This window comes from Pholis gunnellus (genome assembly GCF_910591455.1).
Source record: "Pholis gunnellus genome assembly, chromosome: 22".
NCBI lineage: Eukaryota > Metazoa > Chordata > Actinopteri > Perciformes > Pholidae > Pholis > Pholis gunnellus.
The window spans coordinates 13,316,604-13,337,045 of record NC_136549.1 but is presented as its reverse complement, the minus strand read 5'-3'; the positions used below and the strand labels follow the sequence as shown (position 1 = coordinate 13,337,045).

General features: G+C 42.3%; 5 protein-coding genes across 6 annotated transcripts; 4 read left to right on the top strand and 1 right to left on the bottom strand.

Annotated features, from left to right (window-relative positions):
- The first annotated feature begins 1,349 nt into the window (after positions 1 to 1,349).
- Positions 1,350 to 5,114, top strand: dram1 (DNA-damage regulated autophagy modulator 1). 2 transcript variants are annotated; one of them, XM_079184018.1, is made up of 7 exons: positions 1,350 to 1,713; positions 2,115 to 2,182; positions 2,387 to 2,529; positions 2,697 to 2,796; positions 3,014 to 3,072; positions 3,179 to 3,271; positions 3,367 to 5,114. In XM_079184018.1, exons 1-7 carry the CDS (start codon positions 1,583 to 1,585, stop codon positions 3,403 to 3,405), a joined length of 633 nt encoding a protein of 210 aa, XP_079040144.1. In that variant the 5' UTR covers positions 1,350 to 1,582; the 3' UTR covers positions 3,406 to 5,114. The 2 variants fall into 2 exon arrangements, with proteins under 2 accessions (XP_079040144.1, XP_079040143.1); XM_079184017.1 differs by having other exon boundaries at positions 2,619 to 2,796.
- washc3 (WASH complex subunit 3) lies at positions 5,107 to 8,347 on the bottom strand. Its single transcript, XM_079184019.1, has 7 exons — positions 8,170 to 8,347; positions 7,642 to 7,740; positions 7,465 to 7,530; positions 7,216 to 7,353; positions 6,769 to 6,885; positions 6,593 to 6,657; positions 5,107 to 6,495 (listed from the first exon to the last, which is right to left on the bottom strand). Exons 1-7 carry the CDS (start codon positions 8,218 to 8,220, stop codon positions 6,396 to 6,398), a joined length of 636 nt encoding a protein of 211 aa, XP_079040145.1. The 5' UTR covers positions 8,221 to 8,347; the 3' UTR covers positions 5,107 to 6,395.
- A 616-nt stretch (positions 8,348 to 8,963) lies between these two features.
- LOC306713866 (TERF1-interacting nuclear factor 2-like) lies at positions 8,964 to 10,837 on the top strand (the record flags this gene model as incomplete). The annotated part of the gene is made up of 8 exons (XM_079183705.1): positions 8,964 to 9,099; positions 9,533 to 9,735; positions 9,813 to 9,914; positions 9,992 to 10,087; positions 10,172 to 10,282; positions 10,362 to 10,479; positions 10,636 to 10,780; positions 10,831 to 10,837. The coding sequence occupies exons 1-8, from the start codon at positions 8,991 to 8,993 to the stop codon at positions 10,835 to 10,837; spliced, it is 891 nt and encodes a 296-aa protein (XP_079039831.1). The 5' UTR covers positions 8,964 to 8,990.
- LOC306714134 (uncharacterized protein) lies at positions 10,815 to 13,487 on the top strand. Its single transcript, XM_079184085.1, has 3 exons — positions 10,815 to 11,428; positions 11,805 to 11,863; positions 11,958 to 13,487. The coding sequence occupies exons 1-3, from the start codon at positions 10,842 to 10,844 to the stop codon at positions 13,478 to 13,480; spliced, it is 2,169 nt and encodes a 722-aa protein (XP_079040211.1). The 5' UTR covers positions 10,815 to 10,841; the 3' UTR covers positions 13,481 to 13,487.
- Positions 13,488 to 16,138: 2,651 nt separating this feature from the next.
- LOC306714130 (tetraspanin-7-like) lies at positions 16,139 to 17,227 on the top strand (the record flags this gene model as incomplete). The annotated part of the gene is made up of 1 exon (XM_079184081.1): positions 16,139 to 17,227. The coding sequence occupies one exon, from the start codon at positions 16,139 to 16,141 to the stop codon at positions 17,225 to 17,227; it is 1,089 nt and encodes a 362-aa protein (XP_079040207.1).
- Between the last annotated feature and the right edge of the window lie 3,215 nt (positions 17,228 to 20,442).

Genomic DNA, 20,442 nt, shown 5'->3' with positions numbered 1-20,442 from the left:
TGGCCTTGAAGCAAAATGTTGGTCTATGTCAACCAGCCATATTTCCCATAAATCTTAACTTTGCTCTCACCACCTCCATGGTAGAGATAAACATTTTAGCATGGACTATTTTAAACTTGTGTCTCTTAGTTGGAAGGTAAACACAGAGAGCAGCACCCTGGAATAGCTATGTTGTCTAGGGGATCTACGTCCATGACAACTTGGCCAACTTTGTTTCTCAGCTCAGGTTACCTTGGTGTCCCCAGATGCACCCAGCTTTAGGAACCCAGCCAGCGGCCACATGTTCTCAGTCTGGGACCAACCTTCACCACCAGAGAGCAGTAGAAGAAGAAACACAGTACACGGATCATATACTCAAGTCCCAATACCATGTTGTAGGGATTAAAACTACATTTAAAGTAAAAGACATATATTAAAAATCTCACTTAATGAAAAGCATCGGCGTATTAGCAGCAAAGTGTATTTATTGTATTAAGTTAATCTTAAAATTCAGAAAAATGGCCCCTGTAAGTATTCTATTATATGTTGTTTTTTGTATTATTACTTATGTGTATCAATACAATGTAACTAGTATTTCCCTTTGAAAGTGTGTACATTATACTGCTGGGTAATAATCTATAACAATACATTTTACAGCCTTTTATGTAATGTAATCAGTAACCAGCTGTAAAATAAAGGTGGTGAAGTAAAAACTATAATACAGCCCCTTTGAAACAAATGTACAGTATGAAGTATGAAGTATGACAATTCAAATAGAAGTACTTCAAAACTACTAAATACTTTACCGTCCTGCCAGGTACCAATCCAAGTACTGACACCTGTAGGTTTAAGAAAATAGATTAGAAAAAAGTGAATATAAAATCAAAACAAAACTACAATAAAGTACAAAGGAACAAAGTACAATTACTGAAGTACTGTACTTAATTACAACTTTACGGTACTTCTCTTTTACTACTTAGCTGACATCTTCTTGCGAAATAAATATAGTACTTTTACCCAACATGGTATAGTAGCTCCACAATGTTGGTAACAAACACCCAAAAATATACATAATGATTCAAATGTAAATTAAATAATAAAAGAATATTATAATATTTTTATACAACACAAACATTCTGCACAATGATTACTTTAAGTGTTGATTTTTTTGTTAAATTTAAACTTTAGAATACTTCAGGTGATTACTGGCACTGACACACTTAACCATTCAAAGAGTCATTTAAGTGGAAACGAAAGGAAGAAAGATGAAGAGAGAGATGAAGAGCGTACACAGGAAGCGCTGGACGATCATAAGAGGAGGTGTTATTTGCGTAAGTCGGCCCACAGGCAGTGGTTTTAATGGGGAAGAAGTTACTGTTCACTGTATACTGCGTCCTAAATCAGCTTATTGCTAGAGGCCAAGCTCATTCTTGTTCACACACCACCATGTGACTGTCGGAAACCTCACCAGACTTCACAGCAACAACAGCAGCAGCAGCAGCAGCAACGGAACGCTGATCCCGGAGCAGCATTTAAACGAGGATTCGGTTGTTGTTTTTTTGTCAAAGTCTTCTCTGGAGTTTCCGCGGTAACCATCTCTGAGATGTTTTGGTTCAAGCAAGGACTGTGCTTTCTACCAGTGTTTTTGGTCATCTGGTCCTCCAGCACTTTCATTGTTTCCTACCTTATTGCGCTTTTTAGACATGATGTCGACGTACTCTTTCCATACATAAGGTGAGTTTTATTCATGCATTTGTTTTCAGACAAGGGAAGGTATTCTTCGATCTTTATCTAGTGAAATCTGAGATATAAGAATGCATATCGATGTTTTATTTTGATTGGTTTCCGAGCGCTAGAGTTTAGTTTCGTTTTCCTCCGCGGGGACTTGGCTGGTACCCAAACTCCAGCTGCACGTAGCCAACACGACACATCTGTTACTTTGTGCGGATTTAGACCTCTTCTTTTCACTTCTCCCTTTAAAGGAGGACTTTTATTTAAAGAAGAGCCGACCAAAGTTTACTAGATGTCACAAAAAAAGGAGGTCTAGTTCTAAATAAAGGGAAGTTATGCGGTACTATCAACGCATGTCTGTGATGTGAGGGCTGAAATGCAGATCTGTCTTTTCCCCTTCTCAGTGACACAGGTGCGTACCCCCCAGAGAGCTGCATCTTTGGCCTGATGACATTCATTTCTGCATGCGCAGGTATTTCCACTCAACATCTGCAATGTCACATCTGTCTCTTTTAGGCAACTCTGGGCTTTCCCAGGGGAGGAACAAAGCTTTCCCAAGATGTTACAGTTCCCCTTTTTTGAGAAAAATGAAAGCAGAATTCCTTTGTCGGGATGCAAGAGGAATTTGCTGTTTACAAGAAGTTTGTGGTAAATGCACTCCGTCATCTTTACGCAGGAACTGCCACCATCTATGCCCGGTACAAGTATGTGGAGAAGCTGAGTGTTGACACAAGGGTGGTGAACCCGGGCCTCAATAAAATTGGTTTTGTGTTTGGGATGTTCTCCTGTCTGGGCATGTGCATCGTTGCAACGTTCCAGGTACGTCTTCGCATGTGGTGCACATTTTAATCACATGAAGATAACTTAACGTTTTAATGGCGTATTTGTTCTTCTTTTTTGATTTGCAGGAAACAACAGTGACAGTAGTTCACGACATCGGAGCTCTGGTGTTCTTTGTCTCTGGTGTCTCGTACACAATAGTCCAGTCTGTTCTCTCGTATCGAGCTTATCCATTCGGGTCCTCCATGAGTGTGTGTCGAGTACGTTCGGGTATCGCCATCCTTGCCTTTTTGGCTTTTTTCCCCAGTATCCTTTTCACATGAGTCTAATCTGTTCAAACACATTTTTAAAAAGTCTACATGCTTTAGTTTCCTGGTCTACTATGTTAACCAGCATGACATGCATTAAACCAGGAACTTCCCTTTGTGATTGCAACATCATTCTCTTGGAGTTAGCAGTAAATACACACAATTACAAGTGCCAACCGCTGTTAAACACCATTTTTCCTTCATGGATGATTCAGCTGCCATCTGTGCGTACTTTGTGAAACAAACCACGCTGCACAGAGACACAGAAGACGAGGTGGGCTGTCGTTTGACACTATGACATATACATACATTTTGCAAAAGTTTGCAATCAACACCAATGTGTTGAATATGTACTGATTGTGTGCGTTTCCCTCTTTCAGGACTATCCCTTCCATCTAGCCAGCGCTGTGTGCGAGTGGGTTGTTGCCTTCAGCTTCATCCTCTTCTTCCTCACATACATCGACGATTTCAAGGTGAGTATCACGCCATCAAACGGAAACTCTTTTTAAAAAAAAAAATTTTTTTAATTCACTTCTCAATTCTCTCTATTTTTTTTTATGTCCTACAGCTGTTTACCTTATGGGTGAAAACAGAATATGCGGAGTAACCTTGATGAGTCTGCAACTGCCAGCGAAATCAGTGTTTTCAAGTAAAATCGTGCTGCATTTTGTTTTTTGTAAAGCTTTTACGCATTTTTGTACATTTGCATTTTACACCGAGGGGCTTTTATAAGATGTGGTCTGCTGTATGACCTGACTGGATTTATTGGTGGATTGAAGGAGGAACGTTGTTATTTATATATTTTAAACAACTGGTCATAGCAGGAAAAAAAAAACTGGTCACAGCCTGTGTCTTTATAGTTTTTATACGATCTCAAATCCTTTTTTATAAGTGTCCTTATTGCGTCCTATGAACACTTTGCACTTTGCTCTCGACTGTTTCAAACTTGCCACAGCAGCGTGACACATCCCGTCCCGTCAGACCTGTGAAAAGTAATAACAGAAGTTCATCACACAGTCAACACATGACAGCTCAACATGTGGTTAAATGAGCGAACCACTCAAACTGATGTGTTTCTGAATCTACACTGATACTGTCTGTAAGGAACCAGAAGCCTGTCTGAAATATTACTTCAGAAATGGGATTGTTATTCAACAGTAGTAGTTCCTGAACCAAAGTTTCATTTTATTTTTTACTCATTTTCCAATTGTGTTGTCTTTGTGACAACAAATTAAGTAGTAAAAAAAAAAAAGTCAACTTTCTATTCTATGGATGGATGCTCTAATTCACAGTTTTGGTTCTTACTGCTAAATGGGTTCAGCTGATGCTGCTCCATACAGTAGTTCTACAGTGCAGCTGTGGGGGAGACTTAGCTTGTGTAGACAGCTCGGGCAATGGGGATTAGACTACTTAATTGATTAGTTTGCTCAGTACAACTGCCAAATGAAATTTCTGTAATAAAATAAACTTGAATTGAAGCTAATTAGGATTAAAAAAACAGTGCTTTCAGGCAGATCAGTGACGCCTTTATTTATCTGCCTTCGATCAGCGCACACAAGTTTTAAACAGTTCAACTGGAGTGACCTTTCCTTCTAAAATGGTTTAATTTATAGGAATTTCAGCGGTCTGAAGAGCCCGAGGTTTCCGGGATTTCACACATTAAATGTAATCGTCTGAATAATAAAATTATTTTCAATGTCAGAAATATAAATATATATATTTTTTAAGTTTCTTATCTTTTTAACTTTTGACAATAGATTGTTACAGATTTTAATGGTGCAAGTAACATCACGAGGGCACTGAGAAGCCCTCCGAGACAAATTTGTGAATTTGGAATGAATAACTTGACACATTGGGAAGTAAATAAATACTATGTAATACTGTCAGGCTGCTTGAGATGATTTAATTACCTTCAACATATTCCTCTCACATGCTGGGAAGGCTTGTGACACCTTATATTCGGAGAAAAATGTTTGCGTCATCGTGTTGGCCAAATTAAAGATCACTATCACATTCGAGTATCAGCTGATATGTTTCACTGGCCAGTACTGTGGTAGCATCTCTTTCTCGATACATGGTGAGGAAGCGATGGGACTAACAAAGTATTTCAAAGAGAAATGCTGTACTGTATTGCTGGTCACATGAACACAGATCATTAACTTGTCCACTACAGATACTGTATTTACAAGGGAAATTCTTTTTTTTAATTCAAATACTGTATTAGTACTGTTTTGCTTATGACATATTGTACTGCAGAGATTATGGTACGATGCTGAGCTGGAAAATAAAGATACACTTTTTTTTAAACAAACTTGAGTTTATTACAGATCTTGCTTTTGTACACAAAGGGCTTTCCAGACTTCTCCACACTCTTTCTTTTCAGTTGTCATAGTGCAAAATGCATTTGTAGAAATCGTATGAATATTTATTTATTGTGAAAGCATTCCTGACTTCTCTATTTTACATTTCCGGGCATGTAGTCACAAGTCCTGATCTCTGAAACGATAAGCTGAAACAACGAACACAGTCAACACAAAAGAAATCTGCAGGTGCATTGTTCCGACACGCGGTGTTTACCACTGATTTGACTCTTAGTGTAAGTCTGTTTGCTCTTCATTCTAGCTGAGGTTAGTGTGCAATACACCGAATATTACTATTCATCATTTATTTTCTTTCATTGTATCATATAAGGTGTTTTGCAGCAGCTTTACAAAGTGTTCAGATTTCAGTTTAGGTTCATAATAAGTTTTCAAAAACCTTCTAATAACATGTCATTTCTGCAACATTAATGTGTGTAAATTGACGGCCAAAACCATGAAATGGAATCCATTTTAAATGTATAACAAAGTTGAAAATGTTAAGAGTACTTTCTGAAGAGTACTTTCTAAGTCTAAAATGAACAGTACAAAGAACAAGAGGCCTCACACTGAATGTATTGAGTTTTTGTTCCTGCAACTATCAAAAGACTTCAGAGTGACGGCTGAATTTTAGGAAGGAAAATCACATGCTGAGCGACATGTGGTTTTCCTTCCCATTAAACTGGTATTGTGATATACAGTACATCAAAACTGAAAGTATATTGTATTTTTCCTCCCTTTGCTTAACACACAGAATTACAATGTATGTGTCAAACATTCAAAGTATCCAACATACTTGTTTTTAACTTTTAACTGATGAGTGTATCTCTTAAAGGCATTACACTGTGATAGTAGTGTGACAATCGAAGAAGACCAATAACTTTTGCAGTATAGAATTACTTTTTGTACAAAAATGACTTTCCACTGCCATGTGTTGAGATCTACTGCTAAAATACTCAACAGGGAATTATTCCCTCTTTGTCAAAAATGCTAAATGTATCAAAATTGAGGTCGCTGACCGACCGTAAGCGAAACAATTTCAGTGCTTTTACACTGAAATTACAATCACTCTGGTTGGCGTTTCCCGTTTCAGGCACTTAAATGTGCACCTTCTCGCTGGTGCTCCTTTACAAGCACACTGCAACCTACTTCTCTTTCTCAGAACAGGCGTACAGAACCTCAGAGTAGCGATGAGTGGCCTTTACAGGAAGCTTTGTGGGTGACTGGGACAGAGGAAATGTCAGTCGCTGAAAGACGACTCGCTGTCGGAGCTGGTGGCGGCATCGTCCTGATCCTCTGCGCTCCTCGTTCCTCCATCGGGCACGGGGGCGTCCGGTGTGCTGTCATCAGCAGTGGAGGCAATGTTATTGGTCAGTTTCATCAAATACAAAGATTCACATAAGATCATCACCACAACAGTAACAGTAAAACACTCACTCAAGCAAGTTAGGATCCAAACCCTCCAGGACCATTTTATTCTTTATAGCCATAACTGGAACTCCCTGTGACAGATAAAACATGCATTGAGATACAGAACATACTGATTTTTTTTTTTATATATATATATTTTTTTAATCCGTTAAGTCCATAAGCAGGTGTTAGTGATGATTTACCACTTGGACCATCTTCAGGTAGCGGGCATAACGCGGGTCCTTGGCCACTGTCATGACATTCTCTGCAGAGGCTTCTGCTTTCGGTGTCGCTGCCGGCTCTGGTGCAGTCTGAGCGGGCTGCAACATGAAATATGCAAATAACTATGACAGTTGGAAGTAAGCAGGTAGTTGAGACGGCACAGGATATCAAATGTGGTACCCTATTTTGCATTTTTAGTAGGTGGTACCCTTTCTTAGGTTCCAGATGTTGTGGTTTGCAAAAGAGTGTATCTGTTGTTGGAGTGTTTTCAATGTTTATGTAATAGGAGCGGTGGAATCAGTCTTCTCATCTCTAACAGCTAACTCACGAAAATAAAGCGTATGAGCATTCCTTAAAATCGTCTTGGCTTTTGAGCTGAGAAACACTACAGTATATACTTGTTTGTGTGCATGTTAGTGTGTATTCACCTCTGGCGGAGGCAGGGTCCCTGCTGGTGGACCGTCTGCTTGGCTCTGACTGGCGGTAGTGGGTCCATTCGTCTGAGCAGGTTGCCGCTGACTGATTCCATCTATTGTGACGTCCTCCAGCCCGGGAATGGAGGACAGCTGCTCAGAAAATTACAAACTTTGATATATGATCAGTGCATGCGCACGCCGTGTCTAGAGAGTGTAATACACTGCAGACAGAATGACCGGAGAGAGGCGCAAGAAGCTCACCTTGGCTTCCAAAATGCTCAGGGTTGTTTCAATCTGCTGGATGCGGAGAGATATGTTCGCAAGTTTCTGTGGGAAAGAAGTATGATAGAGGATTATGTGTTATAGAGGTCTTTTGTGTGGACTGATCAGGGTCAGCAGAGGCAAATTAAAGTATAGAGCACAAGAAGATGTACAAACCTCTTCGCATACTGTGGAGAACCGGTTAAGGAACCGGACCGTGTGCACGACAAACTGATTGAGATAGGCAACAACTCTCCTCTGTTGAATAGCAGGGACCTGAAGGACACAGAGATAAAGATATTTTAAGTAGGAACCCAGGAAGTGATGTACTGTAGGAGTAATTCACAAGATCCTAATGATGTGATTTCTCCTCCTTATGCTATTTCAAACCACTGCATTCATTCAGTTTTAACATAGCAGGTATTGGGAAATCCCTGATTATTTACTACAAGTTTATTATAATGTCAGTTAGTGAAGCTATGGAAGATTATTGCTGAAATATTTAAAATAATTATATACACAAATATAGCAAAAATATATGAACTACAGCTGAGCCACCTTGTACAATATTGCAAAGGGGTGCTAAAGGCAGTTAATTACATTGAAATAGTTTTTGGTAAACTAGCGTTACTGTGACTATCTGACTTGCTAACACACACAATGTCAACTCTCTTGTGATTTCCTCTTAGCATAACGTTAGCCAACCTTGGTGAGATCGACACCAGACCCAACGATCGGCAGCCCGTCCTCGTCCATGTTGGATTCTTTAAACTTCCTGCAGATTGCAGAGCAGTTTCAGGTCTAATAGCGAGAATGTCGCTGCAAAAACGAAAGAAATGGCTACATGGAGACGTTTCATGTGACTCGGGACTGTTGTCTGATCGTTTCGTGACGTCACGACGTTAGAATCAGCCAAACGGGACTTGTGAGTTGAGCTTTTATTTTGAAGTCCCATTTCCTTGTCAGTGAAAAACATCAACATCCGGTTCAATCTTGGAGCCACGTTTGACAATTTCCGGTTTTAAAATGTTTATAAATCAATACACCATTTCATTATTTGTTAAAATAACATTTAATAAATAGTGACGTTTTTTAAACATACATATAAGACATGCATTTGTAAATGTTCCCCTCTTATATATTAATGTATATTTATTATTTTTCGAGAGATCTTCTCTAAATTAATTACAGATTGAATCACTATCTTAAAACATATGTTACAACTTCAGTTAAACTTGCGAATGTGTTGTTTTGTGTCTTTGGCCACAGCAGGATTGATTAAAACAAATTCTAAATATATATTTGATCATAATTACGACCTTGTCTTCAATAAAAACTATTAATCCCTACTTGTTTTACTTTACGAACAGATGCTAGACTTAACGTACCTGTATGTCATAGATTCTTAAGCATGTCTTATTACAGGAGGACAGGAATTGAATGTGTAGAGCAGTCACGGGGGACTTTTATTTTGAAAAGAGGAAACGCAAGCGTTGAGGAAACGGGTGCTTGCGTACTAACAGCGCATGTTAGCCATAACAAAAATAATCAAACATTATTTTACATTTATTTGTCAGCGCCACAGGATAAATATTGCACTAATGGAGGTTGTTGGGTCAATAGAGAAAATAAACGGTAAGTGTATTAATAAATAAATCCCGCTGTAATTTAGTGCAGGCTTTGTTTATGTTAGCGGGATCCGTCTATTTAATGGAAACATGCAGTCAGAAACTGGTTTTACTGGGTTAGAAATGACGTTGATAGCCAGATTCCAAGCAATAATATGAATAAATAGAGTTCGTTGTGGCACAGCTGCAGATACTTTTCCAAGTTGCAATTTTGAAACTCACATCAAGTAGTTTATCCAGTCATTAGACGGGTTCATAGGCTTATGGCAGGTTTTTAGTGGGGGTAGTTATAATTCATTATATTTCCAATGTGAAAGATTTTTTTTTTATATTTTAATTTAAATGAGTATTCTGGTATGTCTGGAAGTGCTGCCCTGAATGAAAAGCTCATTGATGCCCTCTCAACAGACCACCTCTCACACTACACCTTCATGTTTCAGACCCCAGCCTACCTCTGGCATCTCTTCGCCTGCTGGTGCCCCCACTGCAGCTTCTGTCTGCAGCGATGTGGCAGCTGGCGAAGCAGAAAGATGTCGTGAATTATGAGAAGCTCCAGGAGTTTGTGTTCATGGTGACCGAGGCGGTCCCTGGACTGATCAACCACAGACAGAGAGCCCAGCTCATTCTGGGTCTGAGAGCCAGGGTGAGCAGAAGTTGTGTCATATTGTACATTTGTCTTTTTCTCATGATTTTGCGCGTGACAATTTGTTGGTATTTCAGTTGATTCTGGAGCTTTGCAAAGGCTCGGCTCGAGGTTCTGTTGATTCTCAACTGATCCAGAGCCATTTGGATAGACTCCCAATAACCAACACAAGCACAGATGTAAGTACAGCAAAGGAACACCTTTTATATAACAAATAATGATAATCCTTAAGTGACGTGAATTCTATCTGTGGCAGTACAGGGACGCAGAGGTGAAAACAACAGAGTCCACTTTCATTGCTCTTGTTCAGAGCCTGCTGAAAGATCCAGTCGAGAGAGCGTATTTCTTCCAGGTCAGACGGATTTAAATACTTTCTTCATGTGAGAATACTCTCAATAAGTCCTACAGTGAATTGACATTTAATTATCTCTTCCAGGAGGTGTTCCCAGTGGAATATGGGCCACAATACGATGCTGCGCTGCACGTCTTATTGTGGGAGCTGCTCTCAAAATTGGAAAAGCTGCTTCCGGTACCGGATTTAAAACAGGTCAGTCTGTCCATCCAGTTGTCTCAGGTTGTTTATCTTCTGCAAAGCGTGCGCCATTTATCACACACTGTGATTACAGACTGCGGCCTGGCTCGGCTCGGCTCCTTCTGTGCTGGAGGAATGTGTTCGGTCCTCACCTGAAGAGCTGAGCTTAATCTTCGAGCACTACAAAAGTTCAGGATTACTGAAAATGCCGCGTGAGTAGAGCTGAAATGACTAGTCGGTCGACAGAATCTTTATGTCAATTTAAGTAAAATATATAGCAAACACACTCTGGTTTCAGTTTCAAATAATAAATTGCCTTAAAATTACAGTTTTTCAACCAGCGATTCCGTTGTTTTCTGTCCTTGTAGACGGCCCTTCGTCCACCATTGGTAGCTGCATCATGTCTGCTTTATCCATTCCTCCCTCGCAAAAGACGAACATCTCCGTCGGACTGGAATCCATCCACAACTATGCTAATGTCCTAAACCCCGTCACTTTTGTGGGAACAGACCAGTACAGCGTTGTGGCCGTCTACACCGAAGTCGAAGTTGCCGCGTCTGAAGTCGATGAAGAAATGATCGAATCGGCTGAAGTGCAAGTGCAAACGGACTTCTATGAAGAGGAGATAGTGGCTGTGAGTGCAGATAACGCCGGCGGCGAGGAGGCTGCCAGCTCGAGGGCAGAAGAAACGAGTGAAACTGTGGACGTGGCTAAAGCTCTGGAGACCTTGACGAAAACCTTTGCACTGAGGAAGGAGAGCCTCGGTCAAGATGTACTGACAGGAAAGAGTAATGATTCGTCCCTGAATGATGAGTTTGTGTTAGGAAATGGACTAGATGAAGGAAAAACACAGGAAGGACATGAAACAAGAGACCAAACTGATGAGAAAACAGAAGATGTTGAAGAGGTGGAGGAGGATTTCCAACCTGGAGGCATAGAGAGCAGTTCGAACTCTTGTGCAGATTTAAGGGATGACCACGAATCCTTTTCTGTCCATGAAGACACGACGGATGTCCTCAGTGAGGATCCAGTTGCTGAAACTCAGCAGTCTCCCGGTTCACCCAATGTGCGCCGATCCACTCGTCTACAAATGAAGATCTCACCCAGTTGGCAGGAGAAAATCCAGAGGTCTTCCAGAGAAAGTGGGGAAGAACCGAAAATGTAATGTGATCAATATATGTGACCAGTTTATTTCCTTTTTTGTCACTCACATTTTTATTAGGAAGAGTTTTACAACATTACATAGTTACAATAACAAAGAACAGTCTGGGAAATACATTTATGATAACAATTCTTATCATTCATGCCCTCCTGTTGGTGAATTCATAATGTGTTTTACTGTTATGGATGTGCTGAATTTCAACTTATCCCACTTCATTTTGGAGATTTCTTTTTAGGAATAAGTTGCATTTTGTTAAATCAATGAGACAAGAACTAGTAATTGTTGTAACACTTGAAATATTACTTCCCAAATCACAATTATTTCCAAAAATATGAGTGATGTACATTTGACGATTCCACATTTTTACTTCACCAGGAGCACAGCTGATGTATCCGTTCCCCACTCTGTTATCGCCATCAAAGGAATCAACAAAGGTAATATTTTGATCAGAAGAAGAGAAACATCTTGGAGTTTATTAAATTATAATACACCTGCTTTACTCCCACTTATGTCTTTTCGTATTTGCAGGTGATGCGGACGAGATGACATCCATCATCTTTACCTGCTCTCAGTGTCCCTTCCACAACTCGGAGGAGAACAGCCCTCCTCACTTCCACATGCAGAGTGTTCCCACTGAAGTATACAAGACTCTCTCCGGAGCCAAATTTTCCCCGTCTCCTTCTAGCACGGATGAGATTTTTACATCCATTAAACTTTTCCCCAAAGGAAACAAAGAGGAGAGCAAAGCAGAGCAACCCGACGCTCAAAGCAAAGTAGACGTGCTTCAGCCCCAAAGCAGACGGAAGACCCTCGCGTGTGAAACGTGCGGTAAGACGTTCACCCGCTCGTCAGACGTGAGGAGACACCAGCTCACGCACACCGGAGAGAGACCGTTTCACTGCTCGCGGTGCGATCGAACCTTCCAGCACTCGTGGGATCTGGCCAAACACGAGAGCAAACACCACGGCGTGGCCATTTCCTTCTCCTGCCAGCTGTGCGGGAGCTCCTTCGCTAACCTCCGCACGCTGACGGTCCACCATAAGAAGTCTCACTCGCGAGACAGCCAGCTTCCTCAGATCTGCTCCATCTGCAGCCACAGCTTCCCAACTTCCTCGGAGCTGCTCGAGCACAGGAAGTCTCACGTCTCCGCTAAGCGCTACATCTGCCGGCAGTGCGGCGAGGGCTTCGACTCCCTGCTCGCGCGCTCCCAGCACCGGCAGGTGCATCAAGTGAAGAGTCAGTTCAAGTGTCCACATTGTGACAAGACGTACACTCGGCGCTCCGACGTCAAGAGGCATATGTCCACCCACACTGGGGAGCGGCCGTACCAGTGCAACCAGTGCAGCAAGCGGTTCTCGCTCCGCTTCATGTTCATGAAACACCTCCGCGTTCACACAGGGGAGCGGCCTTTCCAGTGCTCCCACTGCCCCAAGAGGTTCACGCTGGTGTCTGTGCTGGCCAGACACGAGAGGATGCACACGGGGGAGAAGCCTTTCCTCTGCTCTCAGTGTGGGAAGGGCTTCTTGTCGCAGGGAGAGCTTTCAAAACATCACCGGTCTCATGTGGACGACAGGCCCTACTCCTGCCCTCAGTGTGACAAACGGTTCAAGAGCAAGAAAACCCAGCAGGAGCATATCGTCTCGCACACCGGCGCCCGCCCGTACCCCTGCACCTACTGCGGGAAGGGCTTCACCAAACCGTACGCGCTGACCAGACACAATCTCATTCACACGGGGGAGCGGCCGTTCCCCTGCGGACACTGCGAGAAGTCGTTCCTCACCCTCGGCGAGGCGCAGCTGCACCAGCGCATTCACACGGGCGAGAGGCCTTACCCCTGCAACGTCTGCGAGCTCAAGTTCAAGAGCTCGTCGGAGCTGGCGCGACACAGGCGAAGCCATTCAGGGCTGAAGCCGCTGAAGCCTTACTGTGAACGCTGCGCGAAGACGTTCGCCTCCAAGGCCAAGCTTAAGAGACACATGGAGAAACACGGGGAAGAGGCGGAAGCGGCACAGTCTGTGGACTCCATCCAGCCTGAGGAATCAAATCAATAAGTGACGAATGGAGACTAGCTCAGGAGAGTTGTGAAAACGAGTGTATGTGGTTTCAGGATGCTTGTGTTCAGATATTTAGCTTTGTCAAATGTATTAAGTGTTTTATCAGGAGAGAAGCGTGTGTAATCCCATGCAATAAAACGTACCTTTATGAAGTGTATAATATGGTGTTTTTGCTGCAGACATTGTTTCTGTAGTGTCTGTGCTGCAGCGTACTTTAGTGGAACAGTTCTCAACTTGAGGCCACGTAACGAGGAGTCACTGATAAGACGATAGAAAAGTAGAAAAACACAATTAAGCTGCACAAAATTAGATTTGAGCGCCACTATGCGGTTTTGCTTTTGAGTGAAAAGTCTCAACAACTATTGGATGGATTGCCAAGAAGAATTTCAATAACTCACCCTGCAGCAGCGTCATCAGGTAAACTTTGAATTTGTACAGTACTTTGATGTAGGTCTATAAATACCTGCATAGAAATAATGTTATTCCCATTACCCTCAGCTGTATTTTGTGTTCAGTGCTGATTAACAAATGTCAGCGTGCCAACACGCCAAACAAAGATGGTGCTCATGGTAAACATTATACCGGCTTAGCCTGTTAGCATGCTGATGTTAGCATTGAACACAAAGCACACTGTGCCTTAGTACAGCTTAACAGAGCAGGTAGCAGGACTGTTGACTTTGGTTTGATCATTTCAGGCTTGTAACAATTATCAAATATGAGCATAGCTTTGTTTTCAGGGTCACCACAAGCCAGAGAGGTTGGGGAACTCTACTTTAAGGCATTGCTTTTGTTGTGTCTGTTTCTAAAGGGCAATTCTGCAGCCACCAAAACGAGGGTCCCCCCCCCCCCCGCCCGGCTGTATTTCCAATGTCTTGGAGTTGACTTTGAAATCTCATCCTGCATGTGTGAGGTGATGTATTTCCTTCATTTCTGTCCAGAGTGCACATAAAACCCAGTGAGCTGATGGTTATGGAGCAAAAATTAATTATCAACATCGTAAACACGGCTCACATTTCCTCTACAGACCTCCAGCTGTCTGTGGTAAAAACCCTTCTGTCTTCATCCTGCCTTCAGTTGTGTTCTTCACACACTGGGTGTGGAGAGCAAGCTCCTTTAATCCGTCTGTGTAACCCGGTAAACACTTGAGAAATCGATATCAGAGCTATTTGTGGCCAGTCACACCTCATTGTTGAGCTGCGGCCTAAACATAATTTAAAGCGTATAAGGCTGTATGTGTGTTCAAGTATGAGACTAGATTGCGGTTCTGCACTTCCCCAGCCAAAAAAAAAAAAACCCTGATTACCCCCCTCTCTGTCATCATGTCAATATCATGCTTGTCCTAAAGAAGGAGCTGTATGAATGTGTTTAATTACCTGAGAGGCTTTAATCAGCTCTGATTGGAGGGAGGCAGATGCCGAGCAGGAATCACCAGGATTAAACTGGCTGCGTCATTTAAACAGGGGAGCAACAAAGAGCAGTTACATGGCAGTCTAGGGGGGGGGTATGAAAATCTATTTTTAGCGTTGCATCTTTTTTTCATGTATTTTAAATTGTTAGTGACAAAAAGAACGTCGCTAGATGAGACAAACCACAATACAGTAACTCAGTTTAGCATGATATGAAACAAAATGGTCCATTTCTTGCGTCATTCTATTTTATCAATACCACAGTGAGGAAAAGTCTATTTTTTTTTAAGGGAGATGTGGCCAAAATCCACTAATGATTAATGCTTTCTTGGTTTGTAAGTTGCCTGCACTGTTGAGACTTTGCTCTTTTCATAGAAGAACCACGAATGTGTAAATGCAAGTTCTTTAGTGAGCATTTAGTGTGCATGATTTATGTTTTGCATGTCTTTATATCTTAATAACTATATAGTAAGTAGTTTTATAAGTATATTATAAAATAGCTCCATTACTCCATTAATACTAAAATAAAAATAGATGTCACACTTAAAAATTCTTTATTGTCACATCATCTTTAGTCGTCCTCGACTGACACTGTTTTGCTACTAGTTTAATATTTGCATTTGACGCGATATACAAAAAGTTAAACGTGGGTAAAGTTTTTACATTTTACAAAGACACCACACACACCGTAAAGACAGTAGTATAGTTTCCCCCAGTTCACGAATTCCACAAATGGAAGTTAAAACTCACAGTAAAAAAAAAAATTTTAAAACTCAAAGGGATGTCTCCTCCACACCGAGAGAGGGTGTGCATGGGTGGGTTTCAGGTCCTTCCCACTGCAATCACCTCTCGCTTTGACCAGAGCGAGGTGCAGCAGCGAGCAGCCAGATGTCTGGATGTGACTATCAGTGGCGGAATTAGAAGAGCTGGTGACCATGCAGGTGGAAAGAACGCCCGAAATAAACGCATAAATACGGTGGAGACAACGAAGCTGTGGATGCAGATAACGGCGCGGTGCGACACCCACCAGTGTGATTTACAGTCCGGTCGGCGTTTGTGGTGTTGATGGCGGATTAATGACCAGTCATAAAGAAGTCGGGGGGATTGTGTGTTGCAGGAGAACGATAGTGAGGCACTGATAGAAGAAGAAGAAAGAGAGAGAGAGAGAGAGAGAGAGAGAGAGAGAGAGAGAGGAGGAGTGTGTCGAAGAGAGAGAGAGTGGGGAGTAAATAAAACCAGAGGCGAGATCATGAGCTCCGCATTGCCTTACAACTCGCTGTCAGCTCGGCCGAGTCCCAGCAGACAAGCTCTGGACTGGGAACACCAGCAGCTGGCTGTGCGACGACTTTCCTCCCCGCGGGGTCTCGACCTGCTTTCTCCACCTCCTCTTCCTCGCCGACCCTCCGCGATCCCCGGCTACCTGCTGTCGCCCTACCAAGAGCAGGAGGAGCAGCTCCACGAGCAGCAGCAGCGACTGTCCTTGTCCATGTGCTCAGAGGCCTCCCTGGCGCCCCCTGCACCTCCACCTGTGGGCGCTGCCCCACCCTGCTGCCGCCCAGTGGGAGTCATGCACCTCCTGCGCCTGGGTCTCCTGGCCTTCAGCTGCCTCTTCTGGGCAACCGGCTTGGCCATCCTCACCCTGGGTGTGTGGGCGCAGATTTCCCTGGCGGACTACATGCTGCTGTCTGCCAACCGCTACCCCAACGCCCCTCTCATCCTTCTGTCCACAGGTGCGGCCGTCACTGCCTGGGGCTTCCTGGGCTGTCTAGGGGTGGCTGCAAACCTGCCCACCGTGCTCAGGGCTTACGGTTTCTTTCAACTTGCTGCACTTATAGCCGGTTTGGCAGCTGGACTCTCGGGTCTCTTCTATCGCGAAGACATTGCCGGGGGATTTCGCAGCGGCTTACAGCGAGCGGTGGCCGGCTACACCGAGGACGAAGGGCGTGCTGACGCGTTAGACAGCTTGCAGAGGGCCCTGGAGTGTTGTGGAGCGGAGGGTTGGCATGACTGGCTCACTTCAGACTGGGCTATCCAGCATATGACCTTCCTGCCCAACGAGAACGGCACCTCGGTGTCCCTGCCGGACAGCTGCTGCGTGAGGCGCAAGGGCTGCAAGAATCGACCTCTTCTGTCGGATGACGTTGAAGGAGTCGCAGCAGCGGGAATCCATCCACACGGCTGCTTCCGCAAAGTCTTCAGTTTGGTCAACGACAACGTCTTCCACATTGCCGCCACTGTGATGGGATTGGCCTTCGCCCAAATCGGGGGCATCGCCCTGGCCTGTCTGCTGGCCAACAAACTGGCACCAAGACAACATGGGCGTGTGGTGGCGCATTAACGGTCTATTACAAAAATGTAGGCAACCTACACCAAGGATTGACCAATTTGTAGATAGTTAGGATTGGGAATGAGACGCTGCCCTTGAAGAGTAATGGAGTTGTAAAGTGTTGGGAGTTATTTCAGGCATCCAGGTTTCCAGGAAACATGTCAGGTGATCAGTATTTGGAGGTCCGCCATGGCTTGGATGGGTATGAAAACGTTCCCTACACAAAATCAACAACTGCTTTATGAAATCTATGGTTCTTTGACAAAACGTTCAGAAGTAGTACAGGCCTGTTTAAAACGTAAAGAGAGAAATCAACTACGACTCCTGTTGAGGATTTAGTTAAGAAACATTACAGAGCTCTACATTTACTTCACGGGCATCGCTAACAGCAAGCTTTGTAGAAATCTGATCTTGATATCACATCCAGCAGTTGAAATCAAATTACTTTCAGTTGCTTGATGAATTGAGCAACTACGGTGTGGTGGAAAAGAAATTCCTGATTTCTCAAAAACTATGCTTAGATAATTAAAACCGATGGTCATGACATAAACCTTTAGTATTGTTAAATTATCCGGACGTTGAAGTTATCATTAAAATAAAATGGGAATTTAGTGGTTAAAAAAAAATACTCAAGGAACCTGCAACTCCTTACACTTCACAACTCGTTTACACTTTTGCCTGGTCTTCTGCACAATTAAAAAAAACATAGCAATGAGTGAGGTGGGAGGTGTGTACATTTGATACCAGCAAAGGAGAAGTCTGACATTTTGGGGTGGGACCACGTCGGGCAGCACACTGTAAATCTCAAAAACTAGATGGAAGTACAATGACAATTTATTTCGGTAATGTTTAAATATCGGCATGGATTAATGTGCTTCATGTAGAATGTAAATAAATATTATTTAGGGTCAACTGCTGGAATTTGGTACATCTCACCACCGAATGCACAGGAATGTTCACCAGCAGTTTTCCACCTCAGATGATTCAGTCTGGCTGTGTTCAACAGATGTTCGTATCCACACCATTTAGTTCTTCCATCACAAAAACAACACTGTGCTAGAATGGTGCGCTTAAAAAGAGCTAAATAAGCTATTGCTGTCTGTGGTATTTTGTGCTGTTTACATCTGACAGGCTGTAAATGTTGAGGTGAAATAATGACTGCTTTAAAAAAAAAAAAAAATGTTCTCCCAGATGCCTCTGTGTTGCTAGAGTTTGTATATTCTGAAGCACAAAGTTGATTTAAATCACTGAATGTTGGGAATAACGACCCAGCTGTGTAACCCACAGTTCGCATGAAACTTCTCTTCTTCAACATCAAACTCAAGTTGACAGATAAAAAAACTCAACATTTTGGGAAATACCTTCATTCGCTGTCTTGCGGAGAGTTAGATGAGACGAGACTAGCTGTTTCCACTTGTTTACAGTCAGTCTACGCTAAGCTAACCGTCTCCTGGGTGTAGCTTCATATTTGACCAGGGTTGCCAAGTCTCACATTGGGGACATTTCTGTCCTGAGTAAAAGTCAGAACGCCGTTTCCTCGTGTCAAGTTTAATATTAAAAGGTTTTTCTTTCAGTTTTGCCTCTGAAAAGCAAATGTCATTACAATATTTGCAGAAGGCTTTAGTTGCATTATTGCACTCATAGATGTGTTTCCAAATAGGCTACTGAGTGTACGTTCTTTAAGTTAATGGAAATATTTTTACAGGTTGGAGTCGTACACATTTTAACTGCACAATTAGTTACTGGAGTTGTGTCAATGAACACATTTCTGCGTTTCTCAGGCTTAATCATAAATGATATAAGAGATATTGTCTGCCATCATATTGTCGCGATATTTAGGATTATGTAGCCTGTATTCATATTTGGGTGTTGTATTATTGTGTTTTGAGAAACGAAGGTGAACTTTTTTTTGTTCCTAAATTACACCATACGGGTCAGATCGTCCCAATTAAAAATATCCTATCTATGCACAAAACAACTAAATCTGAATGTTATGAGTGGTATCGATCTTTTCAACTAACTCTCTGCAAGAAATCAACTAAGCATATTTCCCAAAATGTCTAGCTATTCCTGAAATGAATGTAAAAGTGTTTTTCTCAAATGAACTTATTATTACACGTGTTTTAAGATTATTATAAGTACTGAAGATGATACAAATCCATTCGCCTTCCTTCCAGCCTCAAAATCCCTTTCCTATTTAGGATAGGCCTTTTTATTGCCATTGTAATTGTAATGTTGTCTATGATGATATACATTATAAATATATATATATATATATATATATATATATATATATATATATATATATATATATATATATATATATATATATATATATATAATGTCTTCTAATAATCACCAACAGTGCGAACATGCATGACTGAAACTGTAAACTATGTCTGTCAAACAATAAACAAGAAATCTCTGCCTCATTGCACGATGTGATATTGATAAGTGGCAACAGTATTCTTGTACTTTCATGCATGTGTAACATCTTGTGAATCACTGACGAGCAGTTTTGGGGGTTTTAATGTGAGCATTTTCCTCTTAGAGGTGGAAATAAGTGAAGATTGTGTCCCTCGTCCTGACAGCTGGTAGGTTTGCACCTCCTGTTTTCATTCTAATGAGCTTTAGAAACAGCTTTAGCTCTTTACTTTATGAGGAAGGCCATGTTGGAAGTGTGCCAGAGTGGTAAATTATCAGCGCTGGGAGTGGTCCATCCTCACGGAGACCTCTGGCTGGGCCATTCTGAATTACGGCTTACCGAACGACATCTCATTTCTACACCACCTGAGACAACGGTGATTACATCTGCCCTTGAAGGGAGAGACACAGACGCACTGCTGAGTGTGACGAAACAAAGCAGCGTGACCCAGCATTGATTAGTTTATGGAGCAGAACATTATGAGCTACATCATCTGCTCAAATTGGGCAATATGAAGTTCACAATTCATCACAAAGATTACCTTAAAGCCGCCATATATCTACATTTAGAAACATAAAAGCTGTGGGCGGTGGCCGCTCAACAATGAATTTCATGACCTAATTATAGTATTGATTAGCCTACATTATGTTCTAACAAGGCATGCGGATGCTTTCTATCTGATTACACTGTCCTTATTAAAACTATTTTGCCTGAGGTTGCTACATCCCCACCAGAAGTTTCATCACACTGAAGAGGAGCTCTGCGAGCAGCACCTTAAGTCAGGAAAACCACAAGAGGCATT

Bases quoted from the DNA above. Each gene is read 5' to 3' on its own strand.
- washc3 (XM_079184019.1), bottom strand. From the start codon at position 8,220: ATGGACGAGGACGGGCTGCCGATCGTTGGGTCTGGTGTCGATCTCACC. The intron at 7,741-8,169 runs GTTGGCTAACGT...TGTGTCCTTCAG, and splicing joins CTGGTGTCGATCTCACCAAG to GTCCCTGCTATTCAACAGAG. The intron at 6,658-6,768 runs GTAAATCATCAC...TATCTGTCACAG, and splicing joins ACCTGAAGATGGTCCAAGTG to GGAGTTCCAGTTATGGCTAT.
- LOC306714134 (XM_079184085.1), top strand. From the start codon at position 10,842: ATGATCGAATCGGCTGAAGTGCAAGTGCAAACGGACTTCTATGAAGAG. The intron at 11,429-11,804 runs GTAATGTGATCA...TTACTTCACCAG, and splicing joins AGTGGGGAAGAACCGAAAAT to GAGCACAGCTGATGTATCCG. The intron at 11,864-11,957 runs GTAATATTTTGA...TCGTATTTGCAG, and splicing joins CATCAAAGGAATCAACAAAG to GTGATGCGGACGAGATGACA.
- dram1 (XM_079184017.1), top strand. From the start codon at position 1,583: ATGTTTTGGTTCAAGCAAGGACTGTGCTTTCTACCAGTGTTTTTGGTC. The intron at 2,183-2,386 runs GTATTTCCACTC...ATCTTTACGCAG, and splicing joins ATTCATTTCTGCATGCGCAG to GAACTGCCACCATCTATGCC. The intron at 2,530-2,618 runs GTACGTCTTCGC...TTTGATTTGCAG, and splicing joins GCATCGTTGCAACGTTCCAG to GAAACAACAGTGACAGTAGT.